This window comes from Carcharhinus amblyrhynchos, chromosome 14 (assembly GCF_965287045.1).
Source record: "Carcharhinus amblyrhynchos chromosome 14, sCarAmb.v2.hapA, whole genome shotgun sequence".
NCBI classification, from domain to species: domain Eukaryota; kingdom Metazoa; phylum Chordata; class Chondrichthyes; order Carcharhiniformes; family Carcharhinidae; genus Carcharhinus; species Carcharhinus amblyrhynchos.
This window is the reverse complement of record NC_137337.1, coordinates 72,215,826-72,235,675: the sequence shown is the minus strand read 5'-3', so window position 1 is coordinate 72,235,675 and position 19,850 is coordinate 72,215,826. Positions and strand designations below refer to the sequence as shown.

General features: G+C 47.1%; 1 protein-coding gene across 1 annotated transcript in view; it reads left to right on the top strand.

The window, feature by feature from the left end:
• Positions 1–19,850, top strand: part of LOC145352777 (cysteine-rich motor neuron 1 protein) — a 208,762-nt gene that overhangs the window by 135,197 nt on the left and 53,715 nt on the right. The window contains exons 3-4 of the mRNA XM_080203086.1: positions 9,687–9,929; positions 19,434–19,616. Coding sequence (XP_080059212.1) covers positions 9,687–9,929; positions 19,434–19,616 — 426 coding nt within the window. The remainder of the gene's footprint in view (positions 1–9,686; positions 9,930–19,433; positions 19,617–19,850) is intronic.

Genomic DNA, 19,850 nt, shown 5'->3' with positions numbered 1-19,850 from the left:
CACCCCGTCCCATCAGAAGTTGGGTACGTGATTTAATTGGAGCGCTTTGCATGCACCCCGCCCCCACAACCTTTCAATTAATAAGTAGGAGCTGCACAGAGACGTGTAGACACAGCATGTGATTAGTAGCTGTCACGGAAGATGAGCTGGGAACTTGAACGAGATGGCGGGTTGGAGAGCAGCAATGGGTCTCCAAAAATAGCTCCACGGAGGGTGGGTGGGTGGGGGACAGGCAGTGGGGGGAGTAGAACCTTCATCCGAGCTGAAATGGCGAAACAGAGAGAGGGAAAATTCACAGTTTTGTGACCCACTAAACCATCCTACGCAGCAGACCCCTCACTGCTACGCCACACCTGCTGGAGGATCTTCACATTTGTAAAGAAATTACCTTGTGTATTTATAAGATCTTAGAATCATAGAACCCTACAGTGCAGAAAGAGGCCCTTCGGCCCATCGAGTCTGTGCCGAACACAATCCCACCCAGGCCGTACTCCCACATCCCATACTCACTAATCCCTCTAACCTACGCATCCCTGGATACTAAGGGGCAATTTCTTAGCATAGCCAATCAACCTAACCCGCACATCTTTGGACTGTGGGAGGAAACCGGAGCACCCGGAGGAAACCCACGCAGACACGAGGAGAATGTGCAAACTCCACACAGTCAGTGACCCGAGCCGGGAATCGAACCCAGGACCCTGGAGCTGTGAAGCAGCAATGCTGACCACTTTGCTACCGTGCCGCGCTGCAAATAAATAGTGTGATCATCCGTCAACATGGGTTAAATACTCATGACCCACCTTTTGTCACTTCTCCATTTTCCAAACCCACATCCGCTTGGCCATACCCAAGTGAAATGCTAAATACTTGCAGCATTGGGCACTTTTCCTCCCTGTAAGCAAAAGCATTCTTTGCACTGAGAGCTTTTGTTCCAAATTATTAGATACTTATCCCGTATAGCTATTTAAACAAAATGCGTCTGATTGATTGACTGTGATTACAGTAACCTTTGTCCCTGTGAAATGGAGTTAGGAAGAAGTTTGTTGAGCAGATGATGTTTGTTACCTTATACAACTCCATACAGCTTGAAGATGTACGGCAAAGCAAACCTCTGTGTATAGGATAAAATACTGTACTCAGGAGACCACTGACGTTTCCACAGGCTGCTGCAGAGTGCCTCCAAGCAACCCAGTGAAGGGGACATCAAACTTAGGTGCCACTTGCACTCATGTCATGGGTAAAGGGTGATACAAGAAGGATGCCGTGGAGAGTATGGGGATGGCACAGTGGTTGGCACTGCTGCCTCACAACGCCAGGGACCCAAGTTCAATTCCAGCCTCGGGCGATTCTCTGTGTGGCGTTTGCACGTTCTCCCCATGTCTGCGTGGGTTTCCTCCAGGTGCTCCAGTTTTCCTCCCACGCTCCAAAGATGTGCCAGATTGGGTTGATTGGCCATGATAAATTGCCCCTTCGTGTGAGATTAGGGCTGTAAACGGGTGAGGTTACAGGGATGGGATCTGGATGGGATTGTTGTAAAAAGAGGAAGGGGTTGGCACAATGGTTTGCACTGCTGCCTCACAGCGCCAAGGACCCAGGTTCAATTCCCGGCTTGGGTCGCTGTCTGTGCGGATTCTGCACATTCTCCCTGTGTCTGCATGGGCTTCTTCCGGGTGCTCCAGTTTCTTCCCACAGTACAAAGATGTGCAGGTTAGGTTGATTGACCATGTTAAATTGATCTTTAGTGCTAGGGTAAATGTGTGGGGTGCTGGGAATAGGGCCTGGGTCAGATTGTGGTCAGTTTGAATTTGATGGCCTGAATGGCCTCCTTCTCCTTCTCCTTTAGGATTCTATAATTCTAAGGGAGGGTTTTATGATTAAAAAAAAAACCCTGGAAACCTTGACACCAAGGGGGAATTTTAACAAAAAAGAATTCTAAGTGCTGAGCGAGTAAGAAAATGGGAGAGTTTCAGACTAGTTTGTTTTGGGCAAGTTTGAAAATGCAATTTTACAGCAGTTGCTGCAAAAATAAAAGTGCCAGGATGCAATTCTCGCCAGTAGAGGAGGGGCCGTGGAGCCTCAGTCTACTGGTGAAGCCAGCTGCTGAGCACTACGGGCGCCATTGCACACGCACCGGGATCCAGGAGATCTCCTGCTGACCCTCCCCCCCCAACGGACATCGAGACCGCCCCCTCCCCACAGACATCAGGACACCCTCGTCCCCCCACAGCCATCTCAAAGAATGTCATTAATATTTAAGACGGCATCGCACCTAGTAAGATGGGGGAAGCAAATATCAGGCACGAACCTGATTATTCGCTAGCCGCCCGATCTTAGATACAACTTAGGTTGCTGTGCTGATTCATAATAGATATCTAAGTTGAAAGTTTATTTATTAGTGTCACAAGTAGACTTACATTAACGCTGCAATGAAGTTACTGTGAGAATCCCCTAGCCGCCACACCCCGGATACACTGAGGGAGAATTTAGCACGGCCGATGCAGCTAACCAGCACGTCCTTCAGAATGTGGGAGGAAACCAGAGCATCCGGTGGAAACCCACGCAGACACGGGGAGAACGTGCAAACTCTGCACAGACAGTGACCCAAGCCGGGAATTGAACCCGGGTTCCCGGCGCTGTGAAGCAGTAGTGCTAACCACTGTGCCACCCAGGGTAAAAATAGAGAGGGTGGATGAGGGGACTCGAGAGGCAGGATCGGGGCATCAGGAAATGAAGGGTAGCTGTGATTGGTAAAAATGGTAGCAACAGAAATCTTAATAAGAGTACAGCATGTTATATGAACTATTTTACGTATAATATATGCATACACAGTTCATATAACACATACATAAAACCAGCAACCCAAGAACTCAGGCCTTGCTCATTTTGAAACCTGCCACTCTTCGAGTTGTGCCAAGTAGCTTGCGGACCACTCAGAATGCAGGTAAAGGAAGGAGCGCAAAGTCAATGACTGGATGGGCCAAATGGCCTCCTTCTGCACTGTAGGGATTCTATAACTCTAGTCGACATAATGAGCAAGTTATTTTACATAGAAACTAGAAGCAGGAGTAGGCCATTTGGCCCTTCGAGTCTGCTCCGCCGTTCATTTTGATCATGGCTGATTATTAAATTCCATATCCTGATCCAGGCTTCCTCCCATATGTCTTGATCTCTTTAGCCCCAAGAGCTATATCTAATCTTGCTCATCTAATAATTATAAAAATGCATGCATGCTTTTTAAAAACAAAAGCCCAGTTTACAGACCCCGCTGGTTTTTTTGGATAGACGGATTTGAGACACTGAAATAATGTTAATTTGGTGAATTACGTACACTGTGGGTGGCACAGTGGTTAGCACTGCTGCCTCACGGCGCCAGGGACCCGGGTTCGATTTCCAGCTTTGTACATTCTCCCCGTCTCTGCGTGGGTTTCGTCTGGGTGCTCCCACAGTCCAGAGACGTGCCGGGTGGATGGAGTATCCATGCTAAATTGTTCTTTAGTATCCAAAGATGTGTAGGTTAAGTGCATCGGGCGTGCTAAATTCTCCCTCAGTGTACCCGAACAGGCACCAGAGTGTGGCGACTAGGGAATTTTCACAGTAACTTCATTGCAGTGTTAATGTAAGCCGACTTGTGACTCCAGTAAATAAACTTTAGTATTAATTTGGGGGGGGGAGGGGAACAAGATTTAAAGGCACTAGGATCTGTTGAAAAGGCACAAGGTTTTACTTTAAAGCAAGTTAATTTGCTGGAAGTTTCTAGAATCTTTTTAGGGGAAGTCTCCCAATTTGTACAGGTTAAATGGCTGTAATTTTTGCCATCACAAAAAGTGACCAACATGGGCCTTGTGGATCTAATGCATTTGGAAAATTGTACCTTTCATTGTGTAAATATGTGCTCCCCTGTCTGAGTTTGGATCATTTTTAAGATATTTTTAAGACGGCACGGTAGCACAGTGGTTAGCACTGCTGCTTCACAGCTCCAGGGTCCTGGGTTCGATTCCCAGCTCGGGCCACTGTCTGTCTGCAGTTTGCACATTCTCCTCGTGTCTGCGTGGGTTTCCTCCGGGTACTCCGGTTTCCGCCCACAGTCCAAAGATGTGCGGGTTAGGTTGATTGCTAAGAAATTGCCCCTTAGTGTCCAGGGATGCGTAGGTTAGAGGGATTAGTGGGTATAATATGTAGGGATACGGGGGTAGGGATTGGATGGGATTGTGCAGACTCGATGGGCCAAAGGGCCTCTTTCTGCACTGTAGGGTTCTATGATTCAATGATATTTGGATAACCTTTCCTCACCATTATGACAGCGAGGTCTTTGAACCATTCTGGCCCTACGCCACTCCATTCTTCCATCACTGACAGGGCTGGTGTTTAACAGACTGGCTTGTTTGCGGTTGGGAGCCCAGATCTTGCTTAAGCTTATCATAATTTATCTGAACAAATATTGTAAAATGACTTATGAAAATGCAGGATAATTTAGTTATCCTATCTCAGGCTGATTGTGACCGCGTTCTGTAACCCCCTTGATCGTGTTCAGTGTACGTCTGTAGTTGGTTATGTTGTGTAGAGTGCAGTAGTCACATCTTATCCCAGGCTGTATTTAATTTAAGCGATCATTGCACTTAAGTTGATGGGTGGGTTGGCTGATTTCCCCGGACAAAAGTAAAACCTGGCTGACCAGTCCGAAACTATTCCCATACTCATCTTGATAGACACTGAGCACTTTTTTTGTACTTGCCTCATCCACTTGTCTTTCATCTTAAACAGGATTCTTTTGTCTTTATTGTTGCCTTGGCTAGATTTCATTAACGGACATGTGGTGACTCTGTTCCTTTTCTGCCTTAATACAGTCAAAGATTTTGCCTCCTTGCCTCAGCGATGCCTCACGGCGCCAGGGACCCGGGTTCGATTCCCGGCTTGGGTCGCTGTTTGCATGGAGTCTGCACGTTCTCCCCATGTCTGCGTGGGTTTCCTCTGGGTGCTCCGGTCACCACCCACAGTCTGAAAGACATGCAGGTTGGGTGGATGGACCGTGCTAAATTTTACTTTAGCACAGCACGGTGGCACAGTGGTTAGCACTGCTGCCTCACGGTGCCAGAGACCTGGGTTGTGTGGAGCGGGAGGGGGGGAATGGGCCTAGGTAAGGTACTCTTTGGAGAAACAGTGCAGGCCTGATGGGCTGAATAGCCTCCTTCTGCACTAGAGAGATTCTGTGGATTCCAGTTGCCTTTGAATCGAGTGGCTTGCTCAGTCGCCAAAGGAATTGAACCCGGGTCCCTGGCACTGTGAGGCAGCCGTGCTAACCACTGTGCCACCTATTGCTGTCCATCTGGAGTCACTCACAGCCAGTCAGATAAGGATGGCAAATTTCCTCCCCTAAAGGACATTAGTGACCCAGATGAGGTTTTTTTTTTGACAGTTAATGTTCACATTACTAATACTTTCAACTCAGAGCTCTCAATTCCAGATTTAATTAATTGCTACTAGGGTGAGATTTGAACCCATGTCCTCAGAAGGTTAGCACGTCTCTGGATTACTAGTCCAGTGACATTACCACATTGCCACTGTCTCCTCTTTAACCAGGCTGCATTATCAAAAGAACCAGCGTGACTGAAAGGGTAAATAATAAAATTTAATATGGTGGGGGAGGAATTCATTCCTGTAGCGCCGTTGATCGTCCAGGAGGGTAGAATGTGCCACTGGCCCACTGCCTGTGCCAAATTGATTAACGAATGGGCAGCAAGGTCGCACAGTGGTTAACACTGCTGCCTCACAGCCGGGGACCGGGTTCGATTCTGGCCTTGGGTGACTGTGGGTGTGCGTGCGCGTGTGTGCGTGCGCATGTGTGTGTGTGTGTGGAGTTGGCAGTTCTCCCCACGTCTGTATGGTTTCCTTAGCTGGGCAGTCAACCGGGTCCTCAGTGGTGTGAACCAGACTGCGTCTTGTGGACAGATAGTGCTTGTACATGACTGCATTGTAATGCCTGTGCGTTTTTGAAGGGGTGGCATTTTACCTCCTTTACTTTGGTCCCTCCACGGACACACTATTACAGCCCGGAGAAGGAAACGGTTAACATTAATTGAGCAGGTTTGCGAGAGCAACGCTGTTCACGTTACAAAAGGCTGCAGCTCCTGTTGGAATGTTCCTTTAAGGCATAGTTTCTCGAGTTCAGATTCAAATGGATTTGAGATGCAAATCTTCCAAAGAATGTGCGCGCTCTCTAACTTTCTCCTTATTTGAACCTGTGTCTCGGCAAATTGGAGAAACGCAGAATGTGCGCTGGCCTCTTTTATGCGATTGCCCAGTGTTCTGTGCACAGTATTAGTTCCACATGGCCAAGGAAATAGGTTCTTATTGCTGCTTCAGTTAATTAAATAAGTAAAGTGATTGTCCAAATTGGATTAGGTCAACATTATATTATGCTGTTTTTGAAAATAACTGAACGATCTCCTTAATTTTGCCTAAAGCATGTTGTGTCAAACTATTTCCCATGTATATGTGAATCTAATGCAGGGAAAGATGTATTGGCGTTTCTCGTTGCTTGGCCAATTATTTGTGACTGGTTTTTGCTGTGAATATCCCAGGATAACATCAGATTGGGTTATCCAGATCTTGTATAGATCTCCTTTTACACTCTGCATTACCCAATAAATTAAGCAAATAATCAGCGAGGGAGTTGAGTATAAATACTTCCCTTCCTACTCTGAGACTTGGATTTGAATCCAGTCTAGACAAAGCCCTCACTCTCTGATGTTCCAAATGGTCAGCACAGAACTCGACAGGAATTGATGGTTGTGGGGGGATGGAAATTGTTGTTTGTACAGTGGAGTAAAATGACAACTCAACATAAGATCTGGTTCAATGCAGGAACCAAGCAATGCTTTGGAACGGGAACAGAAGTGCAGGGCAGGGTTTGGGCAGTGTTTAAGCTGAGGAGGAGCAGCGATGGACAATGCTGCAGGGGTGTAGGTTCGTTGGGTTCAGTAATGGGAATGGTGGACAGCACAGTGGTTAGCACCGCTGCCTCGCAACTCCAAGGACCTGGGTTCGATTCCCGGCTCGGGTCACTGTCTGTGTGGAGTTTGCACATTCTCCTCGTGTCTGCGTGTGTTTCCTCCGGGTGCTCCGGTTTCCTCCCACAGTCCAAAGACGTGCAGGTTAGGTTGATTGACCATGCTAAAATTGCCCCTTAGTGTCCTGAGATGCGTAGGTTAGAGGGATTAGCGGGTAAATATGTAAGGATAGGGGGTGATAGGACATGGGTGGGATTGTGGTCAGTGCAGACTCGATGGGCCAAATGGCCTCTTTCTGGGTTTCTATGTTTCTAATTCCGGCTTCAGGTTGCTGTCCGTGCGGAGTTTGCATGTTCTCCCTGTGTCTGCGTGGGTTTCCTCCGGGTGCTCCAGTTTCCACCCACTCTCTAAAGATGTGCAGGTTAGGTGGATTGGCCGTGCTAAATTGCCCTTTCGTGTTGGGGAGATTAGGAGGGTAAATACATGGGATTACAGGGATAGGACTTAGGTGGGATTGTTACTGAGTGGCCTACCTCTGTACTGTAGGGATTCTATGACCCAGATGTTCAACTTGGGGATGCAGGGTTGTGAAGGATCCAGTTCAGACAGTGGTCAGGGAGGAAGGTGGATGAGATAATTAAGGAATTAAGTTTGCCCGGGGTGAGGTCCAGATGTGGACAGTAGCTGAAGTAATTTGATGCATGCTCAACACGGGATATCAGACAATCAGTGTGATAAATTAGAGATGTCCACTCCCCATCTCCTCCTCTCCCCCCTCTCCAAACCTTGCCATACAGTTTCCACCACCTGTGCAAAGGCAAAGTCATAACCATTTATTTTCAAAGTTCGCAAAGTTATACAGGTACTGAGTGACACACTGGCACAGTGGATAGTGCTGTTGTCTCACAGCGCCAGGGACTCAGGTTCAATCCAGCCTTGGGTCACTGTCTGCGTGGACGTTCTCCCCATGTCTGCGTGAATTCCCTCCAGGTGCTCTGGTTTCCTCCCACAGTCCAAAGATGTGCAGGTTAGGTGGATTAGCCGTACTAAATTGCCCCTTAGTGTCAGGGAGAGTAGTGAGGGTAAAAACCTGGATTCCAGGGTATAGGATCTGTTCTTTTCTTAGATTAGACGTAGGCAAAACTGGCCTGAAGTTGAACTTCTTTTCTTGGGCAACATTTAAAATTAACATAACGGAAAGCAGAAAAAACTGACTTACTGGAGGGAGAGAGCGAGCAGAAGCTGGCCCCAATACAGACGTGATGTAAAACTTGCACAGGACTCAAGAATGAAGTTACTGTGAATTTCTCCTAGTCGCCACACTCCGGCGCCTGTTCGTGTCAAAGCATCTAATCAGTACATCTTTCAGACTGTGGGAGGAAACTGGAGCACCCGGAGGAAACTCACACAGACACGGGGAGAACATGCAAACTCCACACAGACAGTGACCCAAGCTGGGAACCGAACCCAGGCCCCTGACACTGTGAGGCAGCAGTGCTAACCATGGTGGCTTCTTTATCGGTGTTATTTGAAAGGGCTGGCACACACACAGTCTCCAACTTGCATAAACAATTGGCAGCTGTGTGGCCGTGAAAAACTTTGTTTAGCATCATTTCTGCTAACATTGTATTTTGAAAGAATGCAGTCAATTTCTAAGCTTATCCCAGAATTCTCAGCTGAATTGCAAAATGTGGCTAAGTTAGCTTTAAAGCTTAGCATCGTTACATAGGCAGAAATATCTTAAAATGAAGTCTTTTAACTGAAGCAAACCACACAGAGGATCCCACACAGGTGTAGGGCCTGAGTGGGATTGTTGTTGGTGCAGGCTCGATGAGCCGAATAGCCTCTTCTGGGATTGTAGGTTCAAAGAACCTTTTTTTAAAAAAAAACAATCTGCATAATTTAGCTTTCATTAAGATTGGGATCATCTTGAATTCCACATCAGGTAGAATGAAGTGGTTCAGAAGCTCATTACCTGGTGAGCTTCTGAACTGAAAGAGACATGATACACCCTAACTCTCAAACCCATGGTCTGTTACTTGCTGAGTTAATATTATCTGCCTTTGAAGTCCGATACAAACCTTTTATGTTGCAAAAATGGAACAAACAATTGCTTAGGGTTCGGTTTAAATAACAATGGTCTTCAAAATGATTTGATTTGATCTATTATTGTCACATATATTAGTATATGGTGAAAAGATATTGTCTCTTGAGCGCGATACAGACAAAGCATACCGTTCATAGAGAAGGAAAGGAGAGGGTGCAGGATGTAGTTTTACAGTTATAGCTAGGATGTAGAGAAAGATCAACTTAATGCGAGTTAGGTCCATTCAAAAGTCTGATGGCAGCAGGGAAGAAACTGTTCTTGAGTCGGTTGGTACGTGATCTCAGACTTTTGCATCTTTTTCCGACGGAAGGAGGTGGAAGAGAGTCCGGGGAGTTCATGGGGTCTTTGATTATGCTGGCTGCTTTGCCAAGGCAGGGGGAAATGTAGACAGAGTCAATGAATGGTGATCGGCTGTGTGTTACTGATGTATTTTTATCTGCATTGATAGTTTGCCTCGGTCTAAACACATGCCGTGTATTTTAGTCTGTATTTGTAAATGATGTCTTGTGCTGCATTAACTCAGCAGTTCCCTAGGATACAACCACTTACATTGTTCCTCTCCCTCTATTCAGGGGACACACTGGATTGCTCCAAAGAGCGCTGCCCGGTACAATTTGAGTCGCTTTGCCCTGAGGATTCAATACTTATCAAAGGGTATACGCCACCAGGCAAGTGCTGCCCAACACCAAGTGCCTGCCAGTGCAACAAGGAAGCTTGTAGAGAAGAGAATTGTCCCTTTACTCATCAGCGAGTTCTGCTTTCCGAAGCGACGGGGATTCCTGGAGAGTGCTGTGACGTGTACGAGTGCAGACCAGGTATTGCTTCCGCTTGACTTTTCCTCACTTTGGGCGGGATTGTACGGCCTCGCTCATCCCGAAACCATAAAATCCCTCCCGAGGTCAACGGACCTTTCCATGGTCCGCCTTTCGCCCGCTCCGATTCCCGTGGCGGGCGGGACAGTAAAATTCCGGCATTCAAGTTAATGTGGCTAAATTTTGATCAACATACTTTCGAGAAAAGACGCAATGCATTGTAGGGGAGGTGACGGCCTAGTGATATTATTGCTGGACTATTAACCCACAAACTCAGCTAATGTTCTGGGAACCCGGGTTCGAATCCCGCCAGGGCAAATGATGGAATTTAAATTCAGTTTAAAAAAAAAGCTGGAATTAAGAATCTACTGATGACCATGAAACCATTGGCGATTGTCAGAAAAACCCATCTGGTTCACTAATATCCTTCAGGCAAGGAAATCTGCCGTCCTTACCTGGTCTGGCCGACATGTGGCTCCAGAGCCACAGCAATGTGGTTGCCCTTGGGCAACTAGGGATGGGCAATAAATGCTGGCCAGCCAGTGACGCCCATGTCCCATGAATGATTTAAAAAAAGGATGATATAAACTCTATATACACCCAAAATCTTACATTGCTGCACAAATGATGTGTTTTGGGAAAAAAAAGCCTAAGGACAAGAAGGCCATTATCCCTCTCATACCCTAACTCTTCCATCACAGCACTCAATAAGATGTTGAATAACTCCATTAGTAAGGATTGTCATGAAAAGACCTGAGTGTTCTATTAACATTCCAACAAAAGGTCATTAACCTGAAACGGTGGCACAGTGGTTAACACTGCTGCCTCTCAGCACCAGGGACCCGAATTCAATTCCAGGTTTGGGTCACTGTACAGAGCGTGCACATTCTCCCCTTGTCTGCAAGGATTTCTTCCGATTTCCTCCCACAGTCCAAAGATGTGCGGGTTAGGTGCATTGGCCGTGTTAAATTGCCCCTTAGTGTCCTGGGATGTGTAGGCTAGAGGGTTTAGCAGGATAAATATGTGGGGTTGCAGGAATAAGGCGTAGGTGGGATTGTTGTTGGTACAGACTCGATGGGCCAAATGGCCGCCTTCTGCACTGTTGGGTTTCTACAGTTTCTTTCTAAGATTTCCTGCCGCTCTATACACTGATGCTGCCGGACACACAATATTTTCAGAATTTTATTTCCTGCGTCTTCAGTACTTTAGCTTTAACATTTTTTTAACATCCTGTATTTGATATCATCCAAATGCATATAGAGCTTCCTTGCTCAGTTGCAATTATCCATTATTACAACATACCGCAAGATTAAAACTACTGGTGGAATACAAAAATGCATCTAGTTGGCTAATTTGCTAAACTAATGTATGATAACTTTAGGGTGCCACAGTGTTAGCACTGCTGCCCCTCAGCCCCAGGGACCCTGGTTTGATTCCCAGCTTGGGTCACTGTCTGTGCAGAGTCTGCATGTTCTCCCCGTGTCTGCGTGGGTTTCCTCCAGGTGCTCCAGTTTCCTCCCACACTCTGAAAGACGTGCTGGTTAGGTGTATTAGCCGTGCCAAATTCTCCCTCAGTGTACCCGAACAGGCACCGGAGTGTGGCGACTGGGGGATTTTCACAGTAACTTCATTGCAGTGTTAATGTCAGCCTATTTGTGACACTGATAAATAAATACATCCCGATATTTCTTGGACAAAACTATATAACCACATTGAAAATATCACTGTTATGTTGTATTTCAGTTTGTGTGTGAGTTGCAGAAAGCAGGTGCAGTCAGTAATTTGGAAAGCTAACAAGAGTGTTTATAGCGAGGGGAATTGAGATGAAAAGTAGGGAGGTTATACAGGGCATTGGTGAGGCCACATCTGGAGTGTTGTGTACAGTATTGGACTCCTTATTTAAAGAATGATGTAAATGCACTGGAAGCAGTTCAGAGAAGATTTGCTAGGCTAACACCTAGAGTGGGTGAGTCGTCTTATGAGGAACGGTTGAACAGGCTGGACTTTATCCGCCGGAGTTTAGAAAAGTGAGAGGCGATTTGATTGAAACATATAAGATCCTGAGGAATATTGACAGTGGAGAGGATGTTTCCTCTTGTGGGAGGAACTAGCACTAGAGGGTCACTGTTAAAAAGTAAAAGGTCGCTCATTTAAGACAGAAACCAGGGGAATATTTTTTCCCCCCCCTGTGTGCACAGTCTTTTCCTCAGGAGGCGGTGGAAGTAAAATCTTTGAATATTTTTAAGGCAGAGTTAGATAGATTCTTGATAAGTGCAGGGGTGAAAGGTTATCGGGTAGGCGAGAATATGGAGAGATCTTATTGTGTGACTGGAAGGACAAAGTCATACAGAAAGAGGCCCTTTGGCCCGTCATTCTGCATGACCCTCAAGCACCTACCCATTCTAATCCCCATTTCCAGCATTTGGCCGTAGCCTTGTATGCTGTGGTGTTTCAAGTGCTCATCTAAATGCTTTTCAAGTGTTGTGAGGGTTCCCGCCTCTACCTCCCTTTCAGGCACTGAGTTCCAGATTCCCACCACCCTCTGAATAGAAAGGATTTTCTTCACATCCCCTCGATATCTTCTGCCCTTACCATAAATCTAAGCCCCCTAGTTATTGACCCCTCTACAAAGGGGGAAGTTTCTTCCTGTCCGCGCTCTCGTGATTTTGTACACCTCAATCTTGTCCCCTCTCAGCCTTCTCTGTTCTAAGGAAAACAACCCCAGCCTACCCGGCCCCTCTCCGTAGCTGATGGGCCGAACGACCTCCTCTACACTGTAGGGATTCTATAATTTTTTCCATTATGATCCCAAACTCTTGCCATCCCCACACTTCCTCAATATGGACTGGGTCACCAGTTTTGAACATTCTTCCTGTCCTTGCACAATCGTGGTTCCTCTTCTGGCTCTCTTGTTGGAACTCCACCCTCCCAGCCAGGTTTGGGAACAGTCTTATCGGATGCTCGGTCCCCATTAGCCGTTCCGCTGGTGTGATTCCTGTTGGCGTGTGAGAGGTAGCCCTGCAGTCTAAAGAAAATCGTGCCAGTTTGGCCTCTATGGATGCTGCAGATTGCTTCTTCATGCTGAGCTTGAACGTCCGTGCCACTTATTCAGCCAGCCCATTCGAGGACGGGTGAATAGGGTGCTTTCCTAGTATGTCTGATTCCAGTGGAAAACATGAAGGTCTGAAACTTAGTGCCAGTAAAGGCAGTGCCATTGTCAGAGACCTGGATTCGGGTGTCCTGTGTGTGCAGAAACCTTGTAAAAAGTCTGACAACACCAGGTTTTAGTCCAACCTATTTATTTGATAATATCCTCGCAAGCTTTCGAGGGGTTACCCTCTTCGTCAGGTGAATGGAGAGTTCTGGCCTCAGACAGAGCATATAAAGCACAGACAGTTTAGAGATTACTGATTAAAATGCGAATCCTTACACCTAACCTGCTGTTCAAGACCTGAAGTGGCTGATAATGTGAGTGGTAGGAGCACTGATCACAGTTTAAAGAGATGTGTATTGTCTCCAGACAGTACAGTAAGTGAGGTTTTGCAAACCCAGGCAAGTCACGGGGGTTACAGATAGTGCGACATGAACCCAAGATCCCTGTTGAGACCGTCCTCATGTGTGCGGAACTTGGCTATCAGTCTCTGCTCAGCGACTCTGCGCTGTCGTGTGTTGTGAAGGCCGCCTTGGAGAATGCTTACCCGAAGGTCAGAGGCTGAATGCCCGTGACCACTGAAGTGTTCGCCAACAGGAAGGGAACAGTCTTGCCTGGTGACTGTCGAGCGATGTTCATTCATCCGTTGTCGTAGCGTCTGCATGGTCTCCCCAATGTACCATGCTTCGGGACATCCTTTCTTGCAACGTATCAGAGTCGCTGAGCAGAGACTGATAGCCAAGTTCCGCACACATGAGGACGGTCTCAACAGGGATCTTGGGTTCATGTCGCACTATCTGTAACCCCCGTGACTTGCCTGGGTTTGCAAAACCTCACTTACTGTACTGTCTGGAGACAATACACATCTCTTTAAACTGTGATCAGTGCTCCTACCACTCACATTATCAGCCACTTCAGGTCTTGAACAGCAGGTTAGGTGTGAGGATTCGCATTTTAATCAGTAATCTCTAAACTGTCTGTGCTTTATATGCTCTGTCTGAGGCCAGAACTCTCCATTCACCTGACGAAGAGGGTAACCCCTCGAAAGCTTGCGAGGATATTATCAAATAAATAGGTTGGACTAAAACCTGGTGTTGTCAGACTTTTTACTGTGTTTACGCCAGTCCAACGCCGGCATACCCACATCATGCAGAAACCTTGCCATGGTTTCAAGACAGGAAAGAGATAGAGAATCTGGTGCAATGACAATAATCTCTCCCGCAATGTCAACGAAACGAAGGAGATTGTCATCAGTTTCAGGAAGCGTAGTGGAGAACCTGCCCCTGTCTACATCAATGGGGACGAAGTAAAAATGATCGAGAGCTTCAGGTTTTTAGGTGTCCAGGTAACCTGTCCTGGCTCCCCCCATGTCTGTCAGATTATGCCAGACAAACGACCAAAGAAGCCAAAATGAATCCATCATCTGCCAACTTTACTCTGGGGCGTTGGCATCTCCCACTCTGCTGGTTTCCAGACACTTAAAAAGTCAAGTTGCTTATCTTTATCCAGTCTTGATGTCCGGAATGAAAAGTTTGAGTATCATCTTGTCTTACATCAGTTGAATTTGGTTTTCCATCGTTGATGCTTCTGTTTGGAACTTTGTGCAGACTTGTCTTTGTGTGGCAGAGTTCCCACCTTTGTTTTCTATTTTGTGTTTGAAAGGAGGGGGTAAAGTTTCATCTGAAGAGTGATGTGTGTAAGATCGCAGTGCTGTGGACTGGAATGATGCTGCTGAGATAAGAGCTCGATCAGACTCAGGAGTTTGCAAATTACTCAAAATGTTTGGATGAAAGGTCACGGAGGATATTCGTGATCGTAAAGCAATCCGTAAAAAGAGGCAGGGAGTAACTTTGACTGGAATCCACATGGGTTGAGTTGGAACGGTGGGTGGGGCTGAGTGGTTAGCACTGCTGCCTCACCGCGCCAGGGACCCAGGTTCAATGCCCGGCCTTGAGTCACTGTCTGTGTGGAATCTGCACATTCTCCCCGTGTCTGCATGGGTTTCCTCCAGGATTCCTCCCACAGTCTGAAAGATGTGCTGGTTAGGTTGATTGGCCATGCTAAATTCTCCCTTAGTGTACCCAAACAGATGCCAGAGTGTGGGGACTAGGGGATTTTCACAATAACTTCATTGCAGTGTGATTGCAAGCATTTTTCATAGAGTCAGAGACCCTGATTTTACCAGCACACCCGCCTTGATTTTGGTTCACAGAACATCCTCCACTGGCCTCAGCCTCGGGTGGGCATGCCGGTAAAATTCTGGCCAGAGAATCCTGCAGTACAGAAGAAGGCCGTTCGTCCCATTGAATCTGCACTGACCACAATCCCACACAGGCCCTATCCCCATAACCCCATGCATTTGCCATAGCTAGTCTCCCTGACACTAAGGGGCAATTTAGCATCACCAATCCACCTAACCCACACATCTTTGGACTGTGGGAGAAAACCGGAGCACCCGGAGGAAACCCAGGCAGACACGGGGAGAATGTGCAGACTCCGCACACACAGTGACCCAAGCCGGGAATCGAACTCAAGTCCATGGCAGTGTGAGACAGCGGTGTTAACTACTGTGCCGCCCAGACCTGTGACACTAATAAATAAACTTCAAAAACTTTTAAAAATGAAAGCTGTTCAGATCAGAAATGTGACCATGCAAAGGCAAATTCAGTTTTCAAAGCAGACATTCTGGAAATTAAAGTTTATTTATTAGTCACAAGTAGGCTTACATTAACACTGAAATGAAGTTACTGTGAAAATCCCCTAGTCGCCACACTCGGGCACCTGCTCGGGTACACTGAGGGGAGAATTTAGCATGGCCCACGCACCTAACCAGCACGTCATTCGGAGGAAACCCATGCAGAGATGGGGAGAACGTGCAAACTCCACACAGAGTGTGACCCAAGCCGGGAATCGAAGCCGGGCCCCTGGCGCTGCGAGGCAGCAGCGCCAACCACTGTGCCGCCGTGGAAGGCCCACCCAAATGTGGGTGCCCGGGTGCACGTGTGGTTGGGCGTCAGCTCCCGAGGGAATTCCAGAAGCGGAAGAGAGAAGGGACAAACTGCCAGAGTGCGAGACTTGAAGATCAAAGTAACCTATTAGGGATACGTGACAGCAACCCCAATTCTGTGGATATAAGCGTTATTGACTTGCTAAGCTATATTAGGCCAGTCACTGTAAAACTGCTTAGGCAGGAAAATATCTTGAAATAAAGTGCAAAGTTAAACAAGTTTTTTTTTGCCTTGGTCACATGCCTGCACTGGAAAGTTCAACAGTTCAGCGCTGGGAAAGGTTTTAAATTTTTGTTCCATCTGAAGGATGAAAAATAATTCCCTTCAGCGCTTGGTACTGGCTTAATTGTGGCTGACAGGAAGGGGATCAGTGTTTTGATAATAAATGTCTGCTGTTCTTTTCTGACCAGCGCCGGGATCTTTTGTGTTGCCCTTTTTGTGAGCCTGCCGCAGATTAAGCCCACATGAATGCACCGGCAGCAAGCTGACATCAAACGCCGCCTGTTTGGAGAAGGTGCTTTTCTGTTTTCCCTCTCTCGGCCCGGCTCGAGCACTCATCCACAAAAAAAAAAGCCTTCGCCGCCACGGACGCAGTGAGGAGAAAACTGAAGAGAACGGTTTGACGGGTTCATCAAACGTTTTGCGCAGAATTGCGCAAGTTCAAACGAGTTGCCAATTTTCCGCTCCCTGAGAACTGCCTGGAATTTGCTCACCGAGGCTTTCCGATTAATTCATAGAGTCCCTACAGCGTGTAAAGAGGCCATTTGGCCCTTCAAAGCTGCACCGAGTCACCTATCCATTTACCCAGCTAGTGTGTACCCCCCCCACCCACCCCCGAGACCCAGGGGCAATTCAGCGCGGCCAATCCACCCGACTTGCACTTCTTTGGACTGTGGGAGGAAACGGGAGCACCCGGAGGAAACCCACGCAGTCATGGGGAGAATGTGCAAGCTCTACACAGGCAGTGCGAACCACTGCGCCGCCCATCCCACGTGCCAACAAACCAAACTTCGGTTCGGTGTAACTGTGTGAAATGAGAAAATTAGACAGGTCAATTCAAAACCATCGCGTTTAGGTTGCTAAAATGTGCTTGGGTCTCGAGTTCCTCATCATTTCAAATGTTTGCACCGATTAGACTCACTAGAAATCCTTGAGCTGTTTTGTTTAGTGTCAGCCATTGCTTATTTGGTGACACGCTCCCCTCCCGAATCACGAGGTTCCAGGTTCAAGTGCCAGGTCTTGCACACAGAAAATCGACACTGCGCTCTCCTGTGCGGTACTGAGAGGGTGCCGTACTGTCAGCAGTGCTGTCTTTTGGATGAGACGTTAAACCAAGGTCCTAGCTGCTTTCTCGTGTGGATACAAGTGATCCCGTGGCACTCTTTTGGAGAGGAGCAGAGTGGGTTGTCCGAGTCCAATGTCCATCCCTCGATCAACATTATCGGGTCGTTATCACATTGTGGGAGTTTACTGCGTGCAAATTGGCTGCTACATTTCCTGAATTACAACAGTGACTACTCCAGTACTTAATTGGCTGTACGGCACTTTGAGATGCCCAGCGGCTGTGACAGGTGCCATATGGATGCAAGTCGGACTTTTCCCTTTTATTTTACAGCAAACTAATTTTTGAACGCAAGTATTTTCGTAGTTATGATGGTGACCCTTTTTTTTTGGAATTGCGGAGAATCATAGAATCCTTGCAGTGCAGATGGAGGTCTTTCAGCCCATCGAGTCCGCACCCACAACAACCCCACCCAGTCCCTATCCTCATAATCCAATGCATTTACCCTGATAATCCCCCTAACACTAAGGGGCAACTGAGTACGGCCAATCCACCTAATCTACACATCTTTAGAATGTGGAAGGAAACCGGAGCACCCGAAAGAAGCCCACGCAGACACGGGGAGAATGTGCAGGCATGCCGCCCCTAAATTTCATACATGGGGCAGCACAGTGGTCAGCACTGCTGCCTCGCAGTGCCAGGAACCTAGGCTCAATTCTCGGCTTGGGTCACTGTCTGTGTGGAGTTTGCACATTCTCCCCTTGTCTGTGTGGATTTCCTCCCACACTCCAAAGATGTGCGGGTTAGATGGATTGGCCATGCCCAAAATTGTGCCTCCGTGTCATAGAAACGTAGAAGATAGGAGCCGGCGGAGGCCATTTGGCCCTTCAACCTTGCTCCACCATTCAACACGATCAATAGCCAACTCAATAGCCTAATCCTGCTTTCTCCCCATAACCTTGATCCCGTTAGTCCCAAATGTTACATCTAGCCACCTCCTGAATGTTTTGGCATCAACTACTTCCCGTGATAATGAATCCCAAAGATGGTTGGGGGATTAGTGGGGTAAGTACGTAGGGTTAGGGAGATAGGGCCTGAGTAAGATGCACTGTCAGGGAGTTAGGGCAGACTCGCTGGACCAAAAGGACTCTTCCTGCACTGTAGGGATTCAATAACTTGGCTGCTCAAACTGCTGACTTAGCTGCTCGAACAGAGTAGCTTCTCGAAGCGAAAAATCTGTAAAATAAACCTGTCAAAGAAATACTGTAGTCTGAATGTTATTCTGTCCTGGAGACCTCTAATGGCCCACAAACACTCTAGTTGGAATTAATTTGATTTGACTTATTGTCACATATATTAACATACAGTGAAAAGTATAGTGTTTTGCGTAGTATACAGACAAAGCATATTGTTCATAGAGAAGGAAAAGAGAGAATGCAGAATGTAGTGTTACAACCATAGCTAGGATGCAGAGAGGGATCAACTTAATGCGTTATAAGTCCATTCAAAAGTCTGATAGCAGTGGGGAAAAAGTTGTTCTTGAGTTGGTTGCTACGTGACCTCAGAATTTTGTATCTCTTTCCGACGGAAGAAGGTGGAAGAGAGAATGTCCGGGATGCATGGGGCCCTTAATTGTGCTGGCTGCTTTGCCGAGGCAGCGGGAAGTGTAGACAGAGTCAATGGATGGGAGGCTGGTTTGCGTGATGGATTGGGCTACATTTCCGACCTTTTTTTAGTTCCTTGTGGTCTTGGGCAGAGCAGGAACCATACCAAGCTGTGATACAACCTATAGTGCACCTGGAAAAGTTGGTGAGAGTCGTAGCTGACATGCCAAATTAAATCATCTACTCAGGAGGCAATACTTGAGAAGTTTGCCCCTATCACTGAGGTGTTATTTAGCTAACAATATTTAGCTCTCCCACTTTCTCTGCCTTTTAGCTTTGACAAAGGGTCAACGGGACTCGAAACGTCAGCTCTTTTCTCTCCTCACAGATGCTGCCAGACCTGCTGAGATTTTCCAGCATTTTCTCTCCTGGCTGAAATACTCTTGTCTAATTTTCTTCCAGAAGCCCTTCGCAAATGCGTGTACAACGGCACGGAGTACGCAGAGGGTGAGGTGTACCGCATGGAGGCTTGCTGGTTCTGCCGCTGTCGGGGTGGGATCTCACTGTGTTCAAAAGCAGAATGTGGAGAGCTGAAGTGTGAAAATTATTACATCCCCGAGGGAGAGTGCTGTCCGGTTTGTCAGGGTAAGTTTCCACTGATGGGAATGAAGGTCTGGATTATAAAGAGGTGCCTCTGGCAAAATAATATAATTCCGCAATAACGCACTGTACTGTGCATTGTATTGAAATAACATTGCTCACACCTATCTATTGTCTGTCAATAGTTATAGGAAGTGGGCAGATGGTATAATCCAATGAGTAATTTGAAATAATTTCACATTACTGCATAACCAATGCACAACCATGAGGGAGACCTTC